At 36.2% G+C, this 22,396-nt stretch overlaps 2 protein-coding genes across 2 annotated transcripts in view; one reads left to right on the top strand and one right to left on the bottom strand.

Moving 5' to 3' along the window:
- Window positions 1-2,073: 2,073 nt before the first annotated feature.
- rpl36 (ribosomal protein L36) lies at window positions 2,074-5,303 on the bottom strand. Its single transcript, XM_067415242.1, has 4 exons — window positions 5,219-5,303; window positions 4,764-4,858; window positions 3,039-3,173; window positions 2,074-2,196 (listed from the first exon to the last, which is right to left on the bottom strand). The coding sequence occupies exons 2-4, from the start codon at window positions 4,854-4,856 to the stop codon at window positions 2,107-2,109; spliced, it is 318 nt and encodes a 105-aa protein (XP_067271343.1). The 5' UTR covers window positions 4,857-4,858; window positions 5,219-5,303; the 3' UTR covers window positions 2,074-2,106.
- A 768-nt stretch (window positions 5,304-6,071) lies between these two features.
- Window positions 6,072-22,396, top strand: part of lmnb2 (lamin B2) — a 34,116-nt gene continuing 17,791 nt past the window's right edge. The window contains exons 1-4 of the mRNA XM_067415232.1: window positions 6,072-6,477; window positions 9,593-9,729; window positions 20,469-20,625; window positions 20,705-20,830. Coding sequence (XP_067271333.1) covers window positions 6,262-6,477; window positions 9,593-9,729; window positions 20,469-20,625; window positions 20,705-20,830 — 636 coding nt within the window. The 5' untranslated portion in view covers window positions 6,072-6,261. The remainder of the gene's footprint in view (window positions 6,478-9,592; window positions 9,730-20,468; window positions 20,626-20,704; window positions 20,831-22,396) is intronic.

The following is a 22,396-nucleotide window of genomic DNA, read 5'->3' as shown; positions in this document are numbered from 1 at the left end:
CGCTCGTGTGAGTCTCCGCTCAGAAACAGCTCATCCTTTCTTTAACCCAGGGATCTCCAATCTCGGTCCTGGAGGGACGCTGTCCTGCAGAGTTTAGCTCCAGCCCCAAATAAACACACCTGAACCAGCTAATTAGTGTTACAAGGCCCTGGTAAGACACTGATTAGCTTGTTCAGGTGTGTTTAATTGACCTATCCGTAAGCCCTTCCCCTCGAACGCAGATGAGCCAATCAGAGCTGGACAAACTACACAACTTCATTACTTGAGTAAAATTTAAAGTACTACTGGTCAAATATTACTCTGTTACAAGTGAAAGTTGTAAAACAGATTTTTACTTGAGTAAAAGTACAGAAGTATTTGTTTTCAGAAGTACTTAAGTATGAGAAGTAAATTTCCTTTTTTGTGTCAGCGCATTATTTTATTGTTGTATAAATGCACATTATGCCGTCATGGTTTAAGCCAGTCAGTGACGCTCCATCTGACATACTAGCATACGACTAACTTAAACTCATTTAAATACTTGAATATAAGTTACAAAGCTCTTTATAAAGCTGCTGTCACTTTAAGGCCGAATGCACGGATCCAATACACTGATACACATCTGATATTCTCACGCTTTACTCTTCTCTTCCTCCCAGACATTTATAATTTTAATATTTTATAAGACATGCATCAAGTGTATGGCAACTAAACTAATCTTGATTTTTTTTTTTTTACTGAAATATACTTTCAAAGTATTCATCGCAAATATGATTTGTCATAATTTCAGCTTTTCATCTTTAGTAAGTCAAAATTTCAACTTATCATTTAATAAATAATTCCAACTGTTTATGTCATGACAACGATATTATAAATATATTTAAATGCATAAAAGAAAACAAGTTTCATTACAAATGACAAATTTTGTCATAATTTCGACTTGCCTTCATGTCAGATTTAAACTTTTTGTATCATAATTTTAACTTTATCTCAGAATTTTTTACTTTGTAAAATTGCGGTTTTTACAAACTTTTTATGGCATAAATATTACTACGTCATAATTATTCACTTTTATCTCATTAATGACAATTTCAACTCTTCTTCTCAAAATATGACACTCGTGTAATTTCAATAATTATGATTTACAAAAGCATGATTTTTTTAAACTGTAATTTAATATTACATTTTAATCTCATAAATTTGACTTGGTATGTCACTTTTTCACTTGTCATTTCAACTTAAAATATACTTTTTCATCTCGTGTCATAATTACATCTTGTCATGATGAATGATTTAATCAAGTCATAATTTTGACTTCTCATATGTGTGTCATATTTTTCATTGAATAAATAAGTTTTTAATTTCAAATGTTAATCAATTAAAAATTGTTTTATCATTTCAACTTACCTCATAAATGGCTTAATGTCAGAAATTAAACTGTCAATTTCAACTTTTCCATGATTTTGACTTGGTCTAAAAAACGAATTTTCACACGTCATAAATTACTACGTCAAAATTGACAAGTTGAAATTAATGACATAACTGAAATAAATAATCTTATTTCTGATTGAAATCGTGTTTCCAAACAGAAATAAGATTATTTTTCTCATTCTATTGGCAGATCATTTCTTATTTTAAGTTAAAAACTCCATTTTGATTTTATATTTAACTAAACAAGAAAAAAACATGTCATTTTACTTGTCTAGTAAATGCATCTTGATTTAAGAATCTTTAGATACTTTGACTAGAAACAAGACAAAAATACTAAATAACAGCATTTTTTGCAGTATACTCGAGTCCTAGTTAACTCAATGGCTTTATTTCATGAATCATACACATATACTAAGAAACGTATAAAGCTCCTAGTTTGATTCCTGCTAAAACTCAAAGACGACACTGTAATTATGGTCTGTTAGCATGACAGTGTTGAAAATGACCATGCAAGACTTTTAATCTCATAAGTGCTCCAAGTGTGCTAGGGTTCATTTCCATACGACAGATGACAAAAACCTCTGTATTTGGTTAAACACACTTTTATATGATCCACCAATATGAACAGTTGATGTATTTGAATGAAGCACAGCAGCCTAACACTTGATTTTACACATTTATTCATTAGAACTCAGGCTACTCCTTCTTGGCAGCAGCTTTCCTCATGGCGGCCAGGATGTTGCTGAGCTCTTCCCTCTTTCTCTTGGCACGAATGTGAGTTCCCACCTGCACAGACCAATCACACCATCAGGAAACTGAGCCATAAACAGCACAACATCAGTGAATGAGCAGCGTTCAAGAAAACAATCCTCGCTAAGTGAGAAACAGGTGCAAACGATCAGTGTTACTTTAAAAAGTAATCTGATTACTCCTTTAAAAAGTAACTTAGTTACTTTACAAATTGCTTGATTTTTAAAGTAAGATTACAAGTTACTTCATTAGTTACATTCAGCAGTTGCCAGTTACTTTGAGAAAGTAATCTGATTACTCCTTAACTGTTACTTTACAGATTACTTGATTTTAAAAGTAAGACTGCAAGTTACTTTTTTAGTTATATTCAGCAGTTTCCAACACCACTGCCGCCTCAACACTGAAATGAAGGCCGTTTTTGCCAACACTCACTTTATTGGAAGTGCATTTTTAACAGTAACGTCAACAAATGTATCAATTGACATTTAAAGTTAAATATTTTCTGAAAAAATACTCCCTGAGACAAAAAAAGGAAAAATATAATTTTTTACTAAGGAAAATGACTAACATAGTAACTCACAGTGACTTGGATAAGTTACTTTAATCTGATTACTGGTTTGGAAATAGTAACGTGTTCGATTACTCCTTACTGGAAAAAAGTTGTCAGATTAGAGTAACGTGTACCTAAGTAACTACCAGGGATGCAGACATGTATGGTCAAAAAAGAAAGGTAACCCCTCTTGAATTAATTTCTATAAAATAAAAAAAAGATTAACATAACAGACCCAAACTATTGAGCGATAGTGTATATCGTTACCAAAGCTGTCTAGTAAAGCCGGTTTAGCGTTGAATAAACGCGCCGGGGAGCATCCACATACCCTCTTCTTGATGAACTTGAGGGCACGTTTGTCCTTGGACACCTTCAGCAACTCCATGGCTCTCCTCTCGTAGGGCGCGAAACCGCACACCTCGCGGATCATGTCGCGCACAAACTTGGTGTGCTTGGTCAGATGCTGAAACAAGAGCGACGATACGTTAAACACAATTACACTGAGATATGCTGTGGACAGCAGTGCATGATGGGAGAAATTCAACAAAGTGTGTGTAAAACCAATCAGAAAAATGATGATTAAAACTGTTATCTCAAGCACAGATCTGAACTTCAATGTTTGGAAGATTATTGCAGATCAAAAGCACAGCATGTTAAGTAAAGACGTTTACCATAAAGTAGTCCATTTAATACAAAAATATATATTTTAAAAAACAATTCAAAACCGGACAAATAACCTGATTAAAACGTCAATAACATCAAAATAACTTGGTTGAGCTGTTGAGGAGAAATCAAACTAAGAAACTCTTAACAGTGCGGTAAATTAAATCTCTTACATTTTAGGCACAATATTGACTGTTTTTGTTGCGTTTCAGCAGCGAAAATCGTTCAGAACCGTTTCATTACTGAACGATTCAGCTTTTTGAACGAATCATTTGAGTCATGATTCAGTGACTCATTCATAAACGACACAATCAATCTCGAACAAATCGACTCGTACGCTCAACTGTCGCCACCTACTGGCGGTTTAGTTTCTTCATGTTTAGGAGTATCATTCTGTTCCAACATTTCTTATATGGATCTTCACAAAACTACTTAAAATAATCTCATAACATTAATACGGTTGTAATTTTTCAGTGTAAATCATTTAGTTTGATTGGTAACAGCCCTATAGTCTCTAAAAATCAATTTAATTTATTGATTACGTTTTAAAATGAACGATACAGTTAAAGATTGCGGGGGGGAAACACCCATTTTAAAGATAATTCCTTCGACGTAAATATCACATTTGCAGAATTTAATGCATCAAAGCTGAGAATATCGTTTCAGACTTATTCAAAATATATATTTTATTCAGACAAGTGAACGGCCGATTTACTTCTCCAAAGGACAAACACACGATGAGGCTTAAAGCCACACTTGTCGCAAAAGGTCAGTTATTAAAAAAGTAATTTATTCTGTCATGCGCATGAGGGAACACAGCATTGTTTTATCACATCACACACATTTGAGTGTGATAAAGTAATGTTATAATGCGACTATGTTTGATCGGCGCTGCTATGAGACACTTGTTCACACTGCAGTGAGTGAGATTACATTAAGCGGTAAAATATGGTACTCTGTGCGGTTAATCAACAACGCCAGATTTAAACAATAAGACTAACTGCATTGAGCTGGAGAATAATGATTAATTTCAGTCCGTCAATGATCCAAACAGTTGCTCACCAGCCTAATAAAACAATTAAAACTCCTTTCTACAAAATAAAACCGGAAATCGAGGGTAATTTGGGTATGATATGCAATATGTCCGGGTTAAAATATCTTATGTCTCTGGATTTATACATTCATGGAAATATTTGGAATAATGTAAGTACACAAGTCAACAATTTACACCTGTTTTAATGGATTTTGGATATTTTAATCAGAAACAAAAAACTTACATACTGCACCTTAAATGTTAAACCCGGTATAAGAAGTGCACTACCGGAACACTGACAGGTTAATAGCTAAACGCTCATTTTAAACAATACAAAACAATCAGACGTAGACTCACCCCTCTCCTGCGGCTGTGCTTGGGCTTTGTAACATTTTTGGTCACTGGATGGCCTTTATTAAGGCCAACCGCCATAGGATACCTGATGGCCATCTCTGAGGAGAGAAAATGCGATTAAAAACACACCAATACACATGGAAACACGGCCAGGTGTGCTATTAGAGCGCAAAAGTCATTATAAACCAGCATGCCGTGATTACTGAGAAAACTGATAACATTTTAGACACGTTTTGGGTTAGAAGCGTCAAATATTTACTTCATTTATAACGACAGCGTTTGAGAATCACCTCTGAGAGAAACAATCTAAAACACCACACTAACTGCTCACAATACTCGCTGGAAATCACTTCAGAAGGTTTGTATTTGCAAACGCGTGCACTATAGTGCTGATTTGAGATGCGATGTTTTAGATATAAATGGGATTTTGGTGTTTGCGATTCTCCGGCAATTCATACCTGCGCTTTGCTAATGGCGTCCAAACCGGAAGGACCGATGTCAGGCGGAAGCTGAACTTTCACATGCGACAAAAAAAAAAAGTTCGCGGGAAAACCGAGTGGCGCCATCTAGAAGCGAGCAAAAGATATTTTGAAGTCTTTACAAAACCAGCATCGACTGGTGTGTTGACAGAGATGAATAGACAGTTATTAGTTCTAATGCATGCTTTTTTCTAAGTAAAATCAATAAAACAATCAAATTTCATGATGCCTTTTCCTCACAAATCCGAAGAATAGCACATTGTTTGGATTATATATATATATATATATTATATATAGATAGCCCGCATAAGTCTACATAGTCTACATAAATAAATAAATAAACAAACGAATGTTGTGGGAAATTAAAAAAAAGTTAAAAGAAAAATAAACTGAAACAACAACATTAACATTTTTTTATTGTTAACCTCTCACACATTTATGTATTTATTTATAAGGCAATATTCGTTTTTATTTGCACAGATTTATTCATATATTTATCTATGTAGAATTTAGCGGATTTATTGTTTTTACAGGTTTCATCCTCCACACAACACAGTTCTTTAAATAATACTAAAACGTATATTTAAATTTCAATGTGCACTAAAAATAAAATAGTAAAAAATATGGAGAAAACCAAAACATAAAACACAACAGGAAAGGGGGAAATACAATGCGCTTCAAAATATATATATTATAAAATTAAAGTAATATCTAAAAATGTTTCCCCTCGTTTGTCGGTGGTTCTTCTCGGACTACAAATCCCATGAGCATTTCGAGTGAAATTTGGCGCGGTTTTACGTTAGCGGCGGCCATTTTATTTTCACACCTCCGTTTCAAAGACAGCCAACCAGCACTCGGACTACAAAACACGGTTCATTCAAAAAACTCCACAAACAAAAACTTCCAAACGCCACCGGAAAACCGTTCCAAGGTCGACTCAGAGGCCGCTGCGCACACCGGGCAGAAGTGGAACGCAAAGGAGTGTTTATTTGAGGTAAAGTGGGTTTGTAGCGTGAAGCGATATGGCGACCGCAACCCCGAGCCGCGAGTCCGGCCGCGCAAAGGCCGCCCAGACGCCGCTGAGCCCCACGCGGATCTCCCGTCTGCAGGAGAAAGAGGAGCTAAGCTCGCTTAACGACCGGCTGGCCGTGTACATCGACCGCGTACGGTCGCTGGAGCTCGAGAACGACCGGCTGCTCGTTAAAGTGTCCGAGAAGGAGGAAGTCACGACCAGAGAGGTGCGGAGCCGTTCCTTTGTGTTTGCTTTTACGATCCATAAATCTGCTCGCGGGTGTCAGTTTCATGCTGTTACAAAGCTTGTGTTTTGTTCCTCATTTCGCTTTTAAATAGTAAATTGCATTTCAAGTGAGCATTGCATGCGTTTTATATTGAGCTTTTAAACTCTCAAATGTCGCGCACATCGCGATAAAGCGTTTGAAAAATCGCGCGAGGAAGTCGTGTATTTTTACATAATCACTCAAGTAGTCGAGCGTGTGCATTTAACGTTAAAATAGTTTTCTACCTATACACATCTATGCATACATGCGTTGAATGTTAAGGTTAAATGAAAGGGAGTGGCCGGTAAATTGTGTCCGCATGGCTGTAATTTGTATTAATCACTTTGTGTGAATATTTATGCACGTGCAACTCTTTTGGTTGTGCATGTGTGTGTTAAAATCAAGTGTAAAACTTGTGTAAGTGTGGCTTCATGTGTGTAGATGTTTGTCCTGGCGTGTTTGGGCGTTTTCCTCAAACTTTCTTTGGGAGTGGCCAAATGCTCTTTTCAAATTTGAATCTGGCCCCCCACCCCCCAAATCTGCTCCCTTTGTTTTGAATGGTGACCACCTCAAACTGCACCCCCTCACACATCAAAAATGGCCAAATAAATAGTTCTACGTGCATTTTGGTGTCCTATAGAAGCTTTTGCACGTGCTCTGTATTTCCAACTTAAACTGGATTTACTGAGAAATAACAGCGTCACGTGAAATTCCTGTCATTTACTTGCTCCAGTTGTTCCCAACCTGCATGATTTTCTTTTGGAAAGAAGATATTTTGAGGCATGTTTGTAACCGAACAGTTGTAGTGCTCCTTTAACTTCCATAGTATGGGGGAAAAAATACCTTTTTAATCTTTATTTTTGGCCGAACTGTACCTTTTTAATAATTTGAGACTTGTAGCATCCCAAATATCTCGACTCTTTAAAAGAATAGTTCACCCAAAAATGAAAATTAGCCTATAATTTACTCGTCCTCAAGTCATCCTAGGTGTGTATGATGTCCTTCTTTCAGACGAACACAATCTGAAATGTTCTGGCTCTTCCAATCTTTATAATGGCAGTGACTTGTTGGGTCATTTTTGAAATCCGTAAGTGTATCCATCATCATAAAAGTGCATCTGTCCATCATATAACTGCTCCACATGGCTCCGGGGATTAATAAAGGCCTTCTGAAGAGAAGTGGTGAATTTGTTAGAAATATATCCATATTTAACATGCTATAAAGTCAGATATCTAGCCTCCTGCAGACCGCCTTCTGTATTCGACTTGCGCAGAAAGTGCTGGCGTCTGACATCATCAGTTACGCTTTTCCTCTACATTTAACACAGAAGGCGGAAGATATATATTTGACTTTATAACATGTTAAATATAGATATTTTTCTTTAATCCATTGATTTGCTTCAGAAGGCCTTTATTAACCCCTCGAGCCGTGTGGAGCAGTTATATGACGGATGGATGTACTTTTATGATTGATGGATGCACTTTTATGAGGGATGGATGGACTTTAATGATGGATGGATGGACTTTAATGATGGATGGATGGACTTTTATGAGGGATGGATGGACTTTAATGATGGATGGATGGACTTTAATGATGGATAGATGGACTTTAATGATGGATAGATGGACTTTAAGGATGGGTGGATGCACTTTAATGATGGATGGACTTTTATGATGGATGGATGGACTTTAATGAGGGATGGATGCACTTTAATGATGGATAGATGGACTTTAAGGATGGGTGGATGCACTTTTATGATGGATGGATGGACTTTTATGAGGGATGGATGCACTTTAATGATGGATAGATGGACTTTAAGGATGGGTGGATGCACTTTAATGATGGATGGATGGACTTTTATGATGGATGGATGGACTTTAATGATGGATGGATGGACATTAATGATGGATGGATGCACTTTAATGATGGATGGATGGACTTTTATGAGGGATGGATGCACTTTAATGATGGATAGATGCACTTTAAGGATGGGTGGATGCACTTTAAGGATGGATGGATGGACTTTTATGAGGGATGGATGCACTTTAATGATGGATGGATGGACTTTAATGATGGATGGATGCACTTTAATGATGGATGGATGCACTTTATTGATGGATGGATGGACTTTTATGATGGATGGATGGACTTTTATGATGGATGGATGGACTTTTATGATGGATGGATGCACTTTTATGATGGATGGATGGACTTTTATGATGGATGGATGGACTTTTATGATGGATGGATGGACTTTTATGATGGATGGATGGACTTTTATGATGGATGGATGGACTTTTATGATGGATGGATGGACTTTTATGATGGATGGATGGACTTTTATGATGGATGGATGCACTTTTATGATGGATGGATGGACTTTTATGATGGATGGATGCACTTTATTGATGGATGGATGGACTTTTATGATGGATGGATGCACTTTAATGATGGATGGATGCACTTTAATGATGGATGGATGGACTTTTATGATGGATGGATGGACTTTTATGATGGATGGATGGACTTTTATGATGGATGGATGGACTTTTATGATGGATGGATGGACTTTTATGATGGATGGATGCACTTTTATGATGGATGGATGCACTTTTATGATGGATAGAGGGACTTTAATGATGGATGGGTGGATGGATGGATGGATGCACTTTTATGATGGATGGATGCACTTTTATGATGGATGGATGCACTTTTATGATGGATGGATGCACTTTTATGATAGATGGGTGGATGGATGGATGGATGCACTTTTATGAGCTGCCATTATAAAGCTTGGAAGAGCCAGGATTACTGAATGTGTTGGTCTGAAAGAAGAGTATTACCTAGGATGACTTGAGAGGATGAGTAAATCATGGGCTAAGTATAATTTTCGGGTGGACTATCTCTTTAATATCATGAACAGTCCTATAAAACCATTTCAAACCATAAATAAAAGCTGCTTATGTTTTTTTAATCTGAGAGTTCTAGCATCATAAAACCATTCAGTCACTATATTTTAATCCGAGTCTTCGTGTTGGAGATGTGTAAATCATCCAGTTTTGTTTTTTCGTTGTAGGTGTCTGGGATTAAGTCTCTGTACGAGGCCGAGCTCGCCGACGCCCGACGCGCTCTTGACGAAACCGCCCGCGAGCGAGCCAAACTTCAGATCGATCTGGGAAAAGCCAACTCTGATCTCGAGGAGGTCACCCGGAAGTAAGTGTTGCTCAGAGACGTCTCTTTTAGCGGGTCTTGTGATGTTAATCAAGCCCATTATCCCCCTCTCTAATCACCCATGAGGCTTTAAATCATCTTTAAACTTAAGTTGGGCTGGCTTAACCTGACTGAAATCCGGCTCCATCTGCTGCTGTGGATAATGCGAGCAGAAGAAGGTCTTCTTGGGGGTTCTTGTTCATTTAGCGACACGTGTTTTTTGCGGTTTTCAGCATCATCTTTGTTTGATCTCGTTGCTAATGAACACATGCAAACAGGAAGAGTCTGTTGCTATGTGCCAACCGCCGTGTTGTATGTAATAAACCACCAGAGAGACTCACGTCATGGTAACGGCCTACATTTGTCACGCAGATTTCAATCAGTATTTATTCAGAGATTCTCAATAACCGTGTGTTAGCAAACCTAATGAAAGGATAATGAATTTTTAAAGCAATTTAATGTTTTATTCACTGCTATAGGTTTTAGAAATAATGCAAAATCCAGCCCACGTTAATGTCATCGCCGTTTTTTGTTTATATTACAAAATATATATTATGTTAATTTTCTTTAAACACTTTTACATTAATCTGTCTGTCTCTGTATGTCTGTCTGACTGTCTTTTTGTCTGTCTATCTGTCTGTCTGTCTTCTATCTATCTATCTATATCTGTCTGTCATCTGTCTGTCTGTCTGTCTCTGTCTGTCTGTCATCTGTCTGTCTGTTGTCTGTCTGTCTGTCTGTCTGTCTGTCTTTTTATCTATCTGTCTGCCTGTTTATCTATCTGTCTGTCTATCTATCTGTCTGTGTGCCATCTGTCTGTCTGTCATCTATCTATCTATCTATCTATTAGGCATGTGCCGATATCAATTTTTCATGTTGCGATTAATTGATGAAGTTTTATCACGATATACGATATTATCACGATATTGAAATAAGTTGCACAAAAAAGTGTTGCCATAGCATAACAGCTTTAAGAACAATTTTTGTAAGAACTGAATGTTTAAATACAATAATGCACCAAAAATATATACAGCTCTGGAAAAAAATTAAGAGACCCCTCATTGAGAAATCAATGTTATGTGGTCTCTTGATTTTTTTCAGAGCTGTAAAAGTACAATTTTCAAACAGATTAAAGTGCAAAAGAATTAGGCTATAAAGTAGGGGTGTAAGAAAATATCGATACACGTGAATATCGCGATATTATGTTTGGCGATACTGTATCGATTCTCAAAAACGCTGTATCGATATTTATATATTTATTTATTTACATCCAAGATTCGTGGCTTTGTGTTCGGTTTAAACCACAGCCTGTATAACACCCAACCGCTAGATGGCAGTGTTATCTCAGAACGTATAACGGACGCGGAGCCGGAGAAGCGCAAGGTGAAAGTGCATCGCTAGTGTTTACATTAGCAAACCCAGCTCTCAAGACGATAGAATTATTCCGCTCTTGCAGTATACAGAGCTGAAGTGTGGACTCATGTTGGCTTCAGCTATAAAGAAGCCACTAAGGAAATCGACAAGAATCATTTTGTTTGCAAAATAGGCCAAGTTATAATCTAATACTCGGGAAACACATTGAAACAGAGAGCTCGCTTAACATCCTGACGTCACCCGCGCTGCTGAGAAGTGTTTCGATAGAATAGACTGCACGCTTTCCTCTCAGTAACAAAATAAACACACTCCAAAACTGACAGCAGTGGCAGGAGAACGAAAGATAATAGCGATGTGGAAATGGATGCACCAGCTCTGCAGCTCAGTAACGTTACTTGAAACAGCACTTTATACAATAGACTGCTTTATAGAAAACACCTTTAGGGTCCGATCACACAGAACGCGTTTTTCAGGTTCGAAAACGCGAGGCGCACTGCACTCCCTTTTTTGGTCGGCGTTTTCTCATTCAAAAATGAGCAGTGCACTTTAATGTTTCTAGGCAACCCCCGAATCACCTGTACTGTCAGTCAAATCAATGTAACGGTCAACACAACGGAAGGTCCGCCGCTTCATTCATTCGTTTGGACAACAGAACATAAGCGCGATGATGTTGCATGCTTTTCCGCTCAGAGTTGACTTTTTTTCCACTTCATGCGCTCGGAGCGCTCCTTCAGAAACGCGAGGCGCCCAGGGCGCATAAGCAGCGCGCATAACGCTCTCTGCCAACCGAAATCCATTCCAAAAGGCTTCTCGCTGCAAAAACGCGTTCTGTGTGATCGGGGCTACTGTGTTAAATATATAACAAACAGTCATTCAGTCATGAAATGGACTGCACTTTCTGTTGTTAAATAGCCACTGCTATACTGTGAACCTTTAAAACATATACACAAAGAATCCTGCAGTCACTTTAAATTTCCCTTAATTTAGATTGCACATTGCATATGATTAGTGTTATAAATGATACTGTATTAATTAAATAAAGTACTTTGTCTCGTGTTTTAGGCTTATGGTTGTGTTCTTTATTCTTTTAAATTATAAAAAACAAAAACACACAAAAAGAAATATCGCAATATATTGCAATATATTGCCTCTCTTACAATATCGCAATATATTGCAATATATCGTATCGTAACCCCTGTATCGTGATACATATTGTATCGCCAGATTCTTGGCAATACACAGCCCTACTATAAAGAACAACAGGTAGGCTTACAAATTACAATAAGGTCTCATTATTTAATGCATTAACTAAGATTGAGCAATAGCTACATTTGGTGCAGAAAGTATAATGTTTTTGGTAATGTTAGTTAAGAAATACTGATCATTGTTAGTTTTATCTTAGGTCCATTAAAAAAGTTATTTTGATTTAGATTTTAATGTTATTAAACAGTAACTAAGAAATTAACATAGAATGATTAATTCTTTATAAGTATTTTTCATTGTCAGTTTGATAATAATGAATTAACATGTTAACTAATGAAGTCGTATCTCAAAGTTATACTGAAGAATAACAAATAATCAGAACAGTTCTAATCATTAGGGCATGTTGTAGTCCAGATTAAAACATAAAAACGTTTACATTTGAAAATAAATAGCCTATTAAGTCTTTAAGTATTAAGTATTTGGTGCTTTGATGAACAACATTGAGATTACAAAAAACGAATGTCTGTTTTAAAAACTACAGGCGTTTTTTTGTTTTGTTTGCTGGTTTCCGGGGTAACCGCTGCATTCTGCCGTTCATCAGCGCCCTCTGCTGTCACTGAGCGGCACTTCAGCAGCGCGTCTCCGTCACCGGTTCAGTCATGTGCAAACGCACGTTGGGCTTGTTTATATCTGAGCGTGTCCCTTTGACGCAGAATACAGCGGTGTTGAGCATTTATACGGTTGATGGGCAAAGTATTCTTGAGTGCATTATAAAAAAAAATATAAATTGTTAATAAATTATTATTTACGATATTTTAAAGTGCCCACGATAACAATATCGTGCATATTCATTATCATGATAAATCGCATTATCGAAAATCGGCACATGTCTACTATCTATCTATCTATCTGTCTGTCTGTCGTCTGTCTGTCTGTCATCTGTCTGTCTGTCTGTCATCTGTCTGTCTGTCATCTGTCTGTCTATCTATCTATCTGTCTGTTTATCTATCTGTCTGTCGTCTCTCTGTCTGTCGTCTCTCTGTCTGTCGTCTGTCTGTCTGTCATCTGTCTGTCTATCTATCTGTCTATCTATCTGTCTATCTATCTATCTGTCTGTCTGTCGTCTGTCTGTCATCTGTCTGTCTGTCTATCTATCTATCTTGTCTGTCGTCTGTCTGTCTGTCATCTGTCTGTCGTCTAGGGGTGGGCGATATCTCTATTTAAAATATATCGAGATATTTTTTCAACTCGATATGGATTTGGACATATCGTATGTATATCGATATATTGTTTATATTTAATTCTGATTCCGCCACTTTGCTTGTTTGCCTTCCCTGTGCTGTGCTCGCCTCCCGCCTCTTGCTTTTGTTCCCCCTCCCCTCGCGTGTCGTCTCACTAAACACGGCGGCATTCGCAACCAGGTGAGGATTAGTTATCATGTTGACAAGCGCGCGCGTTGTTCAGGACTCAGTTTAGAGACCATGTTTTCCTTCTAACACAACTGCTTGCTAAAATTCCTAAAGAAATATTAATGTTCATCATAGTTCAAATCGCACGTTTCACCCACAGTCAGGTGATTGACACTACTGGTGCGAGACGCGCTCTCAGTCGCAATCATGCCAGTTTATGATCTGTGTCTAACTGATCGCATGGTTTTCGGTTAAAATGTCAAAATGATCGCATATCATTTGAAAACATTTAAAAAGTATTGCAATATCATTACTATGATTATTTTGTCAGCTTTATCACGGGATTATGATTAATAGGTCTATGCATGTTTTAACCAAGAGGGAAAAACGCGACATCCCAGGTGTCCTGAGACACGCGGTGCTCTTCTGTCAGTTGTACTGTATTCATATTTCGTTCTGTAACTGGAAAAGAAGTGAAACTCAGCTCATGTGTAGCCTACATGATCCGCATGATGAGTTTGAATTTAGTCAAACTCATGACAAACATTACTGTTTGAATTTTGATACAAATTTAACAGGAAATGGTGTTATGACAAAATCAGTTTATTTATATCTGTCATGCCCCCATCTTTCTGCTAAATGCTTACTGTTTACTTTAAGTGTAAAAAAGGGAGTCTTTGATTCATCTTTTGAAAGCATGAAATAAATGAAAAGAAGGCAATAATATTTATTTTCTTTTATAGTTAAATTATTATTTATGTAATCAGGGAATTTTTTTTTTTTAAATGTCGCAAAAGCACTTTGTTCCTACATGAACTGACTACCTCTTTGCACTTCAATAAAAAAAGAAAAGAATTTGTGGTATTTGGCATATTTGTTTTTGCTGTAGTTTTTAGGGGGTTATTTTTCCTGTAAAGATATCGAGATATATTTTTTGCTCCATATCTGTCTGTCATCTATCTGTCTGTCTGTCTGTTTATCTATCTGTCTGTCTGTCATCTGTCTGTCTGTCATCTATCTGTCTGTCTGTCTGTCTGTCTGTCTATCTGTCTGTCTGTTTATCTGTCTGTCTATCTGTCTGTCTGTTTATCTATCTATCTATCTATCTATCTATCTATCTGTCTATCTGTCTGTTTATCTATCTGTCTGTCTGTCTGTCTGTTTATCTATCTGTTTGTCTGTCTGTCTGTCTGTTTATCTGTCTGTCTGTCTGTCTGTCTGTTTATCTGTCTGTCTGTCTGTCTGTCTGTCTATCTGTCTGTCTGTCTCTGTTTATCTGTCTGTCTGTCTGTCTGTATCTGTCTGTCTGTCTGTCGTCTGTCTGTCTGTCTGTTTATCTATCTATCTATCTGTCTGTCTGTCTGTTTATCTATCTATCTGTCTGTCTGTCGTCTGTCTGTCTGTTTATCTATCTATCTGTCTGTCTGTCTGTCTGTCTGTTTATCTATCTATCTGTCTGTCTGTTTATCTATCTATCTGTCTGTCTGTCTGTTTATCTATCTGTTTGTCTGTCTGTCTGTCTGTTTATCTGTCTGTCTATCTGTCTGTCTGTCTGTCTGTTTATCTGTCTGTCTGTCTGTCTGTCTATCTGTCTGTCTGTCTCTGTTTATCTGTCTGTCTGTCTGTCTGTATCTGTCTGTCTGTCTGTCGTCTGTCTGTCTGTCTGTCTGTTTATCTATCTATCTATCTATCTGTCTGTCTGTCTGTTTATCTATCTATCTGTCTGTCTGTCTGTTTATCTGTCTGTCTGTCTATCTGTCTGTCTGTCTGTCTGTCTGTCTGTTTATCTATCTGTCTGTCTGTCTGTCTGTTTATCTATCTATCTGTCTGTCTGTCTGTTTATCTGTCTATCTGTCTGTCTGTCTGTTTATCTATCTATCTGTCTGTCTGTCTGTTTATCTATCTGTCTGTCTGTTTATCTATCTGTCTGTCTGTCTGTTTATCTATCTATCTATCTATCTATCTATCTATCTATCTATCTATCTATCTATCTATCTATCTATCTATCTGTCTATCTATCTATCTGTCTATCTATCTGTCTATCTATCTGTCTATCTATCACAGACATGATCCTGGAACATCATTCCTGTCTGAATATTTAGTCCTGACCATATTCCTAAAATCGGAGGGAAATGGTGTAAAAAACACTGATTCGGTCTGGGCGATAAGGCAAAAAATATGAGATCCTAGAAACAATGTTGATATTGAAGGCTATTAACAAATACAGTGAATGTAATCTAGGCTATGCAATATATTATGTGCAAAAAGGGATTTACAAATCATTGTGTTTTCAAACTCGCTGAACTAAAAATTAAAATACAAGCAAAAGCGTATTAGCCTATATTTATGCTACCCCGTTATAAATGGTCCCTTTCATAACGATATACTTGGGTTTAAAATTCCCCATATGGGACATTTATTGTCCAATCAGTGTGTCGTCACGAGCCTCAGGGTTTAATATGGATTCGTATGTGTGTGTGTTTTTTACTCTCATAGAAATACACCCCATTGACACGCATTATACGAGCAACGGCTGAGTTAAACATCTTCATTTGTGTTCTCCTGAAGAAACAAACACACACATCTCGGACACTCTTAGGGTCAGCAGATAAACATCACACACTCATTTTTGGCTGAACTATCCCTTTAAAAGCAAACAGATAAATACTCGCACTGAGTATTGCTTTCCTCAGTGCTTGCATTTCACCGGTATATTCTCCATCTGTAAATGTTAGAAAGTCTCGCAAATATGTCCATTTTGCTGTCCGGAGAGGACGAGCCTTCATCCTTAATAATTCTGACGTAAAAATACATGTTTCTAAAATATTTGTTTTTGGACAATAAATAGGGATGGGTACCGAAACCCGGTATTAAACGGGTCCCGGGGCTGAATTTTGAAAGACCGTTGTATCGATAAGCTCGGCCGTTATCGGTTCTGCTGTCGGTACTTTTGAAAATACACGTGACGACGAGAGAGAGAGCGAGAGCGCAAAACGACAGCCCTAATGAGTGATGAGGGAGGACAGAACTATACATTTAAACAGCCTGGTTACACTTTACACTAGATTGTGATAATGTGATTTTATTTTAGATTTTGGCTTTAGATTTTGGCAAAGAATATAATTTTAATATTTATGTCTAGCGCAACTTAATTCCCTTTGCAGCAGTAGCCTACGCTGTCATTTCTCCCTAAAACTCAAACGTAATGACAGAATCAGCACGATCGGCGATTGTTGTAAAATACAGTCTAGCAACTGCTGGTAAATTGTGGGTTGCGTTTAATAATAAAAAGAGCGATTAAAAGCACAAAAATGTGCGCAAGAGATTGTTCCCAAGTCGGCGCGCGCTCCGAAACAGCCGCAACGAGACGAGCAAATTACACTTTCGGTTTCACACTCGCGTCTAAACGATCAAATGTACACAAACATCTATGTCAAAATGACCGGCTTGGAGAGTCTCTTAAACACAGTTTGTGTCTAAAATGGACGTAGTTATTATGGATATAGTCGGGAGAAAGTGTAGTGCATCTGCCTATTATCAGTCGCCTATAGATCTGCACGTCTGTCTTAAAGAGGCAGTGGTGTAAATAAATATGCTGACGAATTAATGCGAATTAAACAACCAAATCCAAAGAGAAAATCACTCACAGCTCTTGCATGAATAACTTCAGCTTTAATAAGCATTATTTTGGCTATTTATGATAAACTATGCAGTGTTATTTTACATTTGATTACTAGAATTCTTCCTGAAATTAAAGCACTGTGTAGGCCTATATAATGTGTATCTTTGTTAATTGTGTGTGTGTGTGTGTGTGTGTGTGTGTGTGTGTGTGTGTGGTGTGTACATATATATATATATATATATATAATATAGTAAATCTCAAAAAGTACCGATAAGAATACCGTTAACCTGTTAAGCTGATTTCTAAATTTTGAAAAAATCCTAAGAAATGTATACTCAGACTAAAACAAATACAGTTTGTGAATCCTTTGCACTAAAAGCATAATTATGGTCTCATTTGAAAGCAGACACCTGGCAGTTTACTGTAAAGTCAAAATGATAATATTTTTTATAATAAAAAAAAGCTATAATAAGCTTCAAAGTTTTGTAAAGTTATTAGAAATTTATTTGTATGAAATATCTTTATGAAAATAAAATTGAAGTGGGCCTTGGAGAAATCTAGAAATGCACTACAGCTAAAGCCACAAGTCTGACCATGTTATATTTCAGATCTGAAGATGATCAGTCTAAAACTCTGAATTTTATTAAACGTTTTACAAGATCGTTTCATGTGATTTTATTTTGAGATATCTCTAAAATATCAACTGATGTTTATTGCCATGTCTTCTCAGCTTTCATTCTCTATTTTGCCTCTATTGTTTAGAGGTGCAAACTGCCCCATTCAGTTTGTCTCCCCGGCACACATTCACACTTCTGCGGACTGGTTATGGCTCTAATTATTATTCTTTTGTCTGCATTATAATTACTAACGATTCTCTATTCAAACTGTTCTATTCAAACCTCATTTCTAAATCAAACCTCTCACTTTACCCTCACTGAGACTCTATTGAATGCATTTCGTCCAAATAAGCATTTCAGTAGTTTTACATTTAGAAAATGTTCATAAAAATAAAGTATTTACTCAGTGGCAGGTGCATCTAGGGCAAGCTAGCATGTTAGCTTAGCACACCAGCAAAACAACAATTTATACGATTAAAATCATGTTTTATTCAAAACTTGCTTCATATCACTTTATAATTTATAAGTCGAGTGTTTTATATAACAATATGTGATCTCATGTAGCTTCGGGTCAAAAAATCTGACAGAAAATATACAATGCTAAAAGCTATGTGGAATAGCATTGCATTATAAATATAATCTATTATGAAACCACCCAACATGGCATAAAGAACACAGACCAACCATATATTGCCGCGATTGTGTGTTTATTGTCTTAAAACGTGTCTATCTGCATAAAATAGCGATCTAACGATCGCTAGAAAGCAGCTTTGGTCATGTCAGATACTTCCTGAATGTCACATGGTGTGTCTGTTCTTCATCTATGCATAGGGGAGTGAATTTTCAGTAGTACAGCTTTCCAGCGCCCTCCGGCTGCCAGAATGAATTGAAAACACAGCATATCACAGTCTACTGCGCTCATAATCACACATCCGCGGATTTTGGATAAAGATTGAATAAATAATACTTCTCTGTATAGAAATTTGACTCAAACATGTGAGAATCTATCAATATTTCTCCACATCTGCACACATTTGAAGTAAAAACCCTGAGGGAAGTTGTTTTGTCGAGTGTCTTCATGACGACCAAGGAGGAGTATTTTATGAATGGGAGCAAATGACGCGCATATTACAATCAAAAGGTAGCGACGCCCAAGATCATATTCATAACTCCTGGCACATATTAACACATTACGGTCATTATAAGACTTTGAGAATAAAACAGAGGTAACAAAATTAAACTTTAGTCTTAGATCTTTTTAATGATGTATAGTTTGTCAAGGTAATTACTTACATCTGATAGTAATTTTGAGCTAATTTAAGCAAAGAGAGTTTCAGCACGTCCTCGTCCTCGTGACGGTTATCAGGTTAAAGTACCGGACCGATAAGCAGTATCGTTAAGAGTAGTAATACCGTTAAAACCTTAACGATACCCATCCCTAACAATAAATGTGCGAGAAAAAAAAAGAATATTTTTTATGAAAGTGACCATTATAAGAGGGTAACATAAATATAGACTAATATGCTTTTGCCTTTATTTTCATTTTTAGTTTAGTGAATTATATTAATGATTAATAATTTTGTTTTTAATTTGTAAATCCCTCTTTTGCACATAATATATTACATAGCCTACATATTACATTTACGGTAGTTGTTTATACCCTTCAATATCAACATTTTCTTTTTTAGGACATCACTGGGCAGGATGTGAAAAAAAAAATTAAATATTTTCTTTATACAGATTTTTTCTTCTTCATTCAAATAGAAAAACGTAGAAAATACTGGGATATATACTGCGTAACGCCTGTCAACCAAAAAATATCGAGATATGTTTTTATTTTTTCCATATCGCCCAGCCCTAGTGTGTGTGTGTGTGTGTGTGTGTGATCAATTTTTGTGAAAATAAATAAATTTGCTTATTTTTATTTCTAGGCTGTCGAGTCAACAGTGCAGGCGTTTAATTTTAGTTTAATCAGGTTTGCTAACAGCTCTAAAGAAAACATGAAGCCAATGTATAAAGTTAATAAGTTAAAAGTAAATCTAGTGTTATTATTGCTGGTGCCCTTGCCATGAACCCTGACCCCACAGCAAACCGAACCGAACTGTGGCATTGGTGTATAATTACAGCCTTAATTTTGATATGAAAATGTATATTAAAAGACACATTCAATTGTAAAAGATAAATCACAACGGGGTGAGAAACTAATATTGCTTCTTGTTTCCGTCCCGAACAGAAATAAGATTTTCTCACCCCATTGGCAGATCATTTTGCCTGTTTTAAGCAAAAACTCATTTTGATATTTTTTCCCCAGAAAACAAGAAAAAATTTAATTTTACTTATCTAGTAAATGCATCTTTAAGATGTATTTAGATATTTGGACTAGAAAAAAAATACTAAATAAGGAGCATTTTTTTGCAGTGCAGATTCGTTAAAAACATGATGATTGTTTAATTCCTAAAAGATGTTTTGTTAAATCTTTAGTAATCAAAATAATTCCCGACTGAAACTGTTTTTCAGCTTCAAGAAAAAGGATGGCGATCTGGTTTTGGCTCTGGCTCGAATTAAGGAGCTGGAAGCACAATACAACAAGAACGAGGCGGCTCTCAACACGGCCCTCAGCGAAAACGGCTCCCTGTCCGTCGAACTAGCCGACCTGAAGGCTCAGCTAGCCAAAGTAAGTGCCTTCATCCACACTCCAGCTTCCTTCGCCTTGTGAATGCCGTCTAATGGAGGTGTTGGTCTGGTGGTTGCAGGCTGAAGATGCTCATGGGGTGGCTAAGAAACAGCTGGAGAAGGAGACGCTAATGAGGGTGGACCTGGAGAACCGATGCCAAAGTCTGTCGGAGGACCTGGAGTTCAGGAAGAGCATGTTTGAGGAGGTCAGTGGTTTTTTTTACTGTAATTAGCATCTGCCCTCTCACTATACAAGCACTTGAACACTCAAACTTCATCTCCAGTGCAGCATTTCACTCTTTCATCTGAGAAAAACTCCTCACTGCAACCTGCCAAATTAAAAGTCTGGTTTAATTTAGATGTACACTGCAAAAAATGCTTTCCTACTTAGTATTTTTGTCTTGTTTCTAGTCAAAATATCAAAAAATTCTTACATTTAAGAAACATTTACTAGACAAGTACAAATTATTGTCTTGAAAATAAAAAAATAACTCAAAATCAAGAGAGTTTATCTTAAAATAAGCTAAATAATCTGCCAATGGGGTGAGAAACATAATGTTAATTCAAACAGAAAACAAGATTTTGCTTACCCATTGGCAGATTATTTTGCTTATTTTAAGTAAAATCTCTTAAATTTGTTATTTTTCCCCCAAAACAAGATGATAACTTTTGCTTGTCTAGTAAATACTTCTTATTTTAAGAGTTTTTAGACTAGAAACAAGACAAAAATACTAAGTAAGAAAAGCATTTTTTGCAGTGTACTATTGTACACAGTGTTGGGTAAGTTACTCTAAAAAAGTAATTAATTACTAGTCACTAATTTCATCTTCAATAGTGTAATTAGATTACTGTACAAATTACTCTCTCCAAAAAGTATTTAATTACTTTTTAATTACTTTCTAAATCAACCCTCGAGTTAAGCAATTCAAGGTTAGACATGAAACGGCTCATAATTCATTCAAATACATAATATAAAACTACAACAACAAAAAAACTCTTATTAACTGATTAAAGTATTACAAATGTAAGAAGAATACATACAAACATGCATTTTAAAGTTAAACTTTAAATGTTGATGTTAAGTCCACTATTGAATTATGTATAAAGTATTTAGTTCAATTACATCAGAAGTAACTGTAATTAAATTACAGACAAAATAAGAGTAATCCCTTACTTTACTTTTTCAAGGAAAAAGTAATTTTATTACAGTAACTAATTACTTAGTAACTAGTTACACCCAACACTGATTGTGCAGTAGAATTAACTCCTCAAAGTCATAATAAGAAGCTGTATTTTTGTAAGGAATAGTCAGGCAATGTTTCTTCCATGTTTTAATTTTTAAGTAAAAATTGATCTAATATTATTTTTAAAATATTGATTGAATTATTATTTTTTGCCATCATTGCATTGCCAACGCGTTTAAAGTGAATCTTGCATTAAATCATGAATACAGAAAAGTTAAAACGGACAACGCAGAATTTCTGAGAAAAATCAAACAATTAACTGGACCAAATTATTGTGCACATTCAAACGAATTGGTTTGGTAAGGTTTTCAAATTCAATTGATCATTATAAAATGAATTATTTAACCATTAAAATACAATCTGGAAAAATTAAAATGGAAGAAATGAGAGAATGAAATTTCATTAGAAATATATCTGATTTCATAGGGCATACAGAAAAATGTAAAACAGGAAAAATATTTGCTATTTTAAAGCTTCCTATGTTTTTTGTTGTTGAACTTTGTTAAATTTCATATCTATTGTCCACAG

The sequence above is a fragment of the Pseudorasbora parva genome, chromosome 14 (genome assembly GCF_024679245.1).
Source record: "Pseudorasbora parva isolate DD20220531a chromosome 14, ASM2467924v1, whole genome shotgun sequence".
In the NCBI taxonomy this organism is placed as follows: Eukaryota; Metazoa; Chordata; class Actinopteri; order Cypriniformes; family Gobionidae; genus Pseudorasbora; species Pseudorasbora parva.
This window is presented reverse-complemented; position numbering and strand designations above follow the sequence as displayed.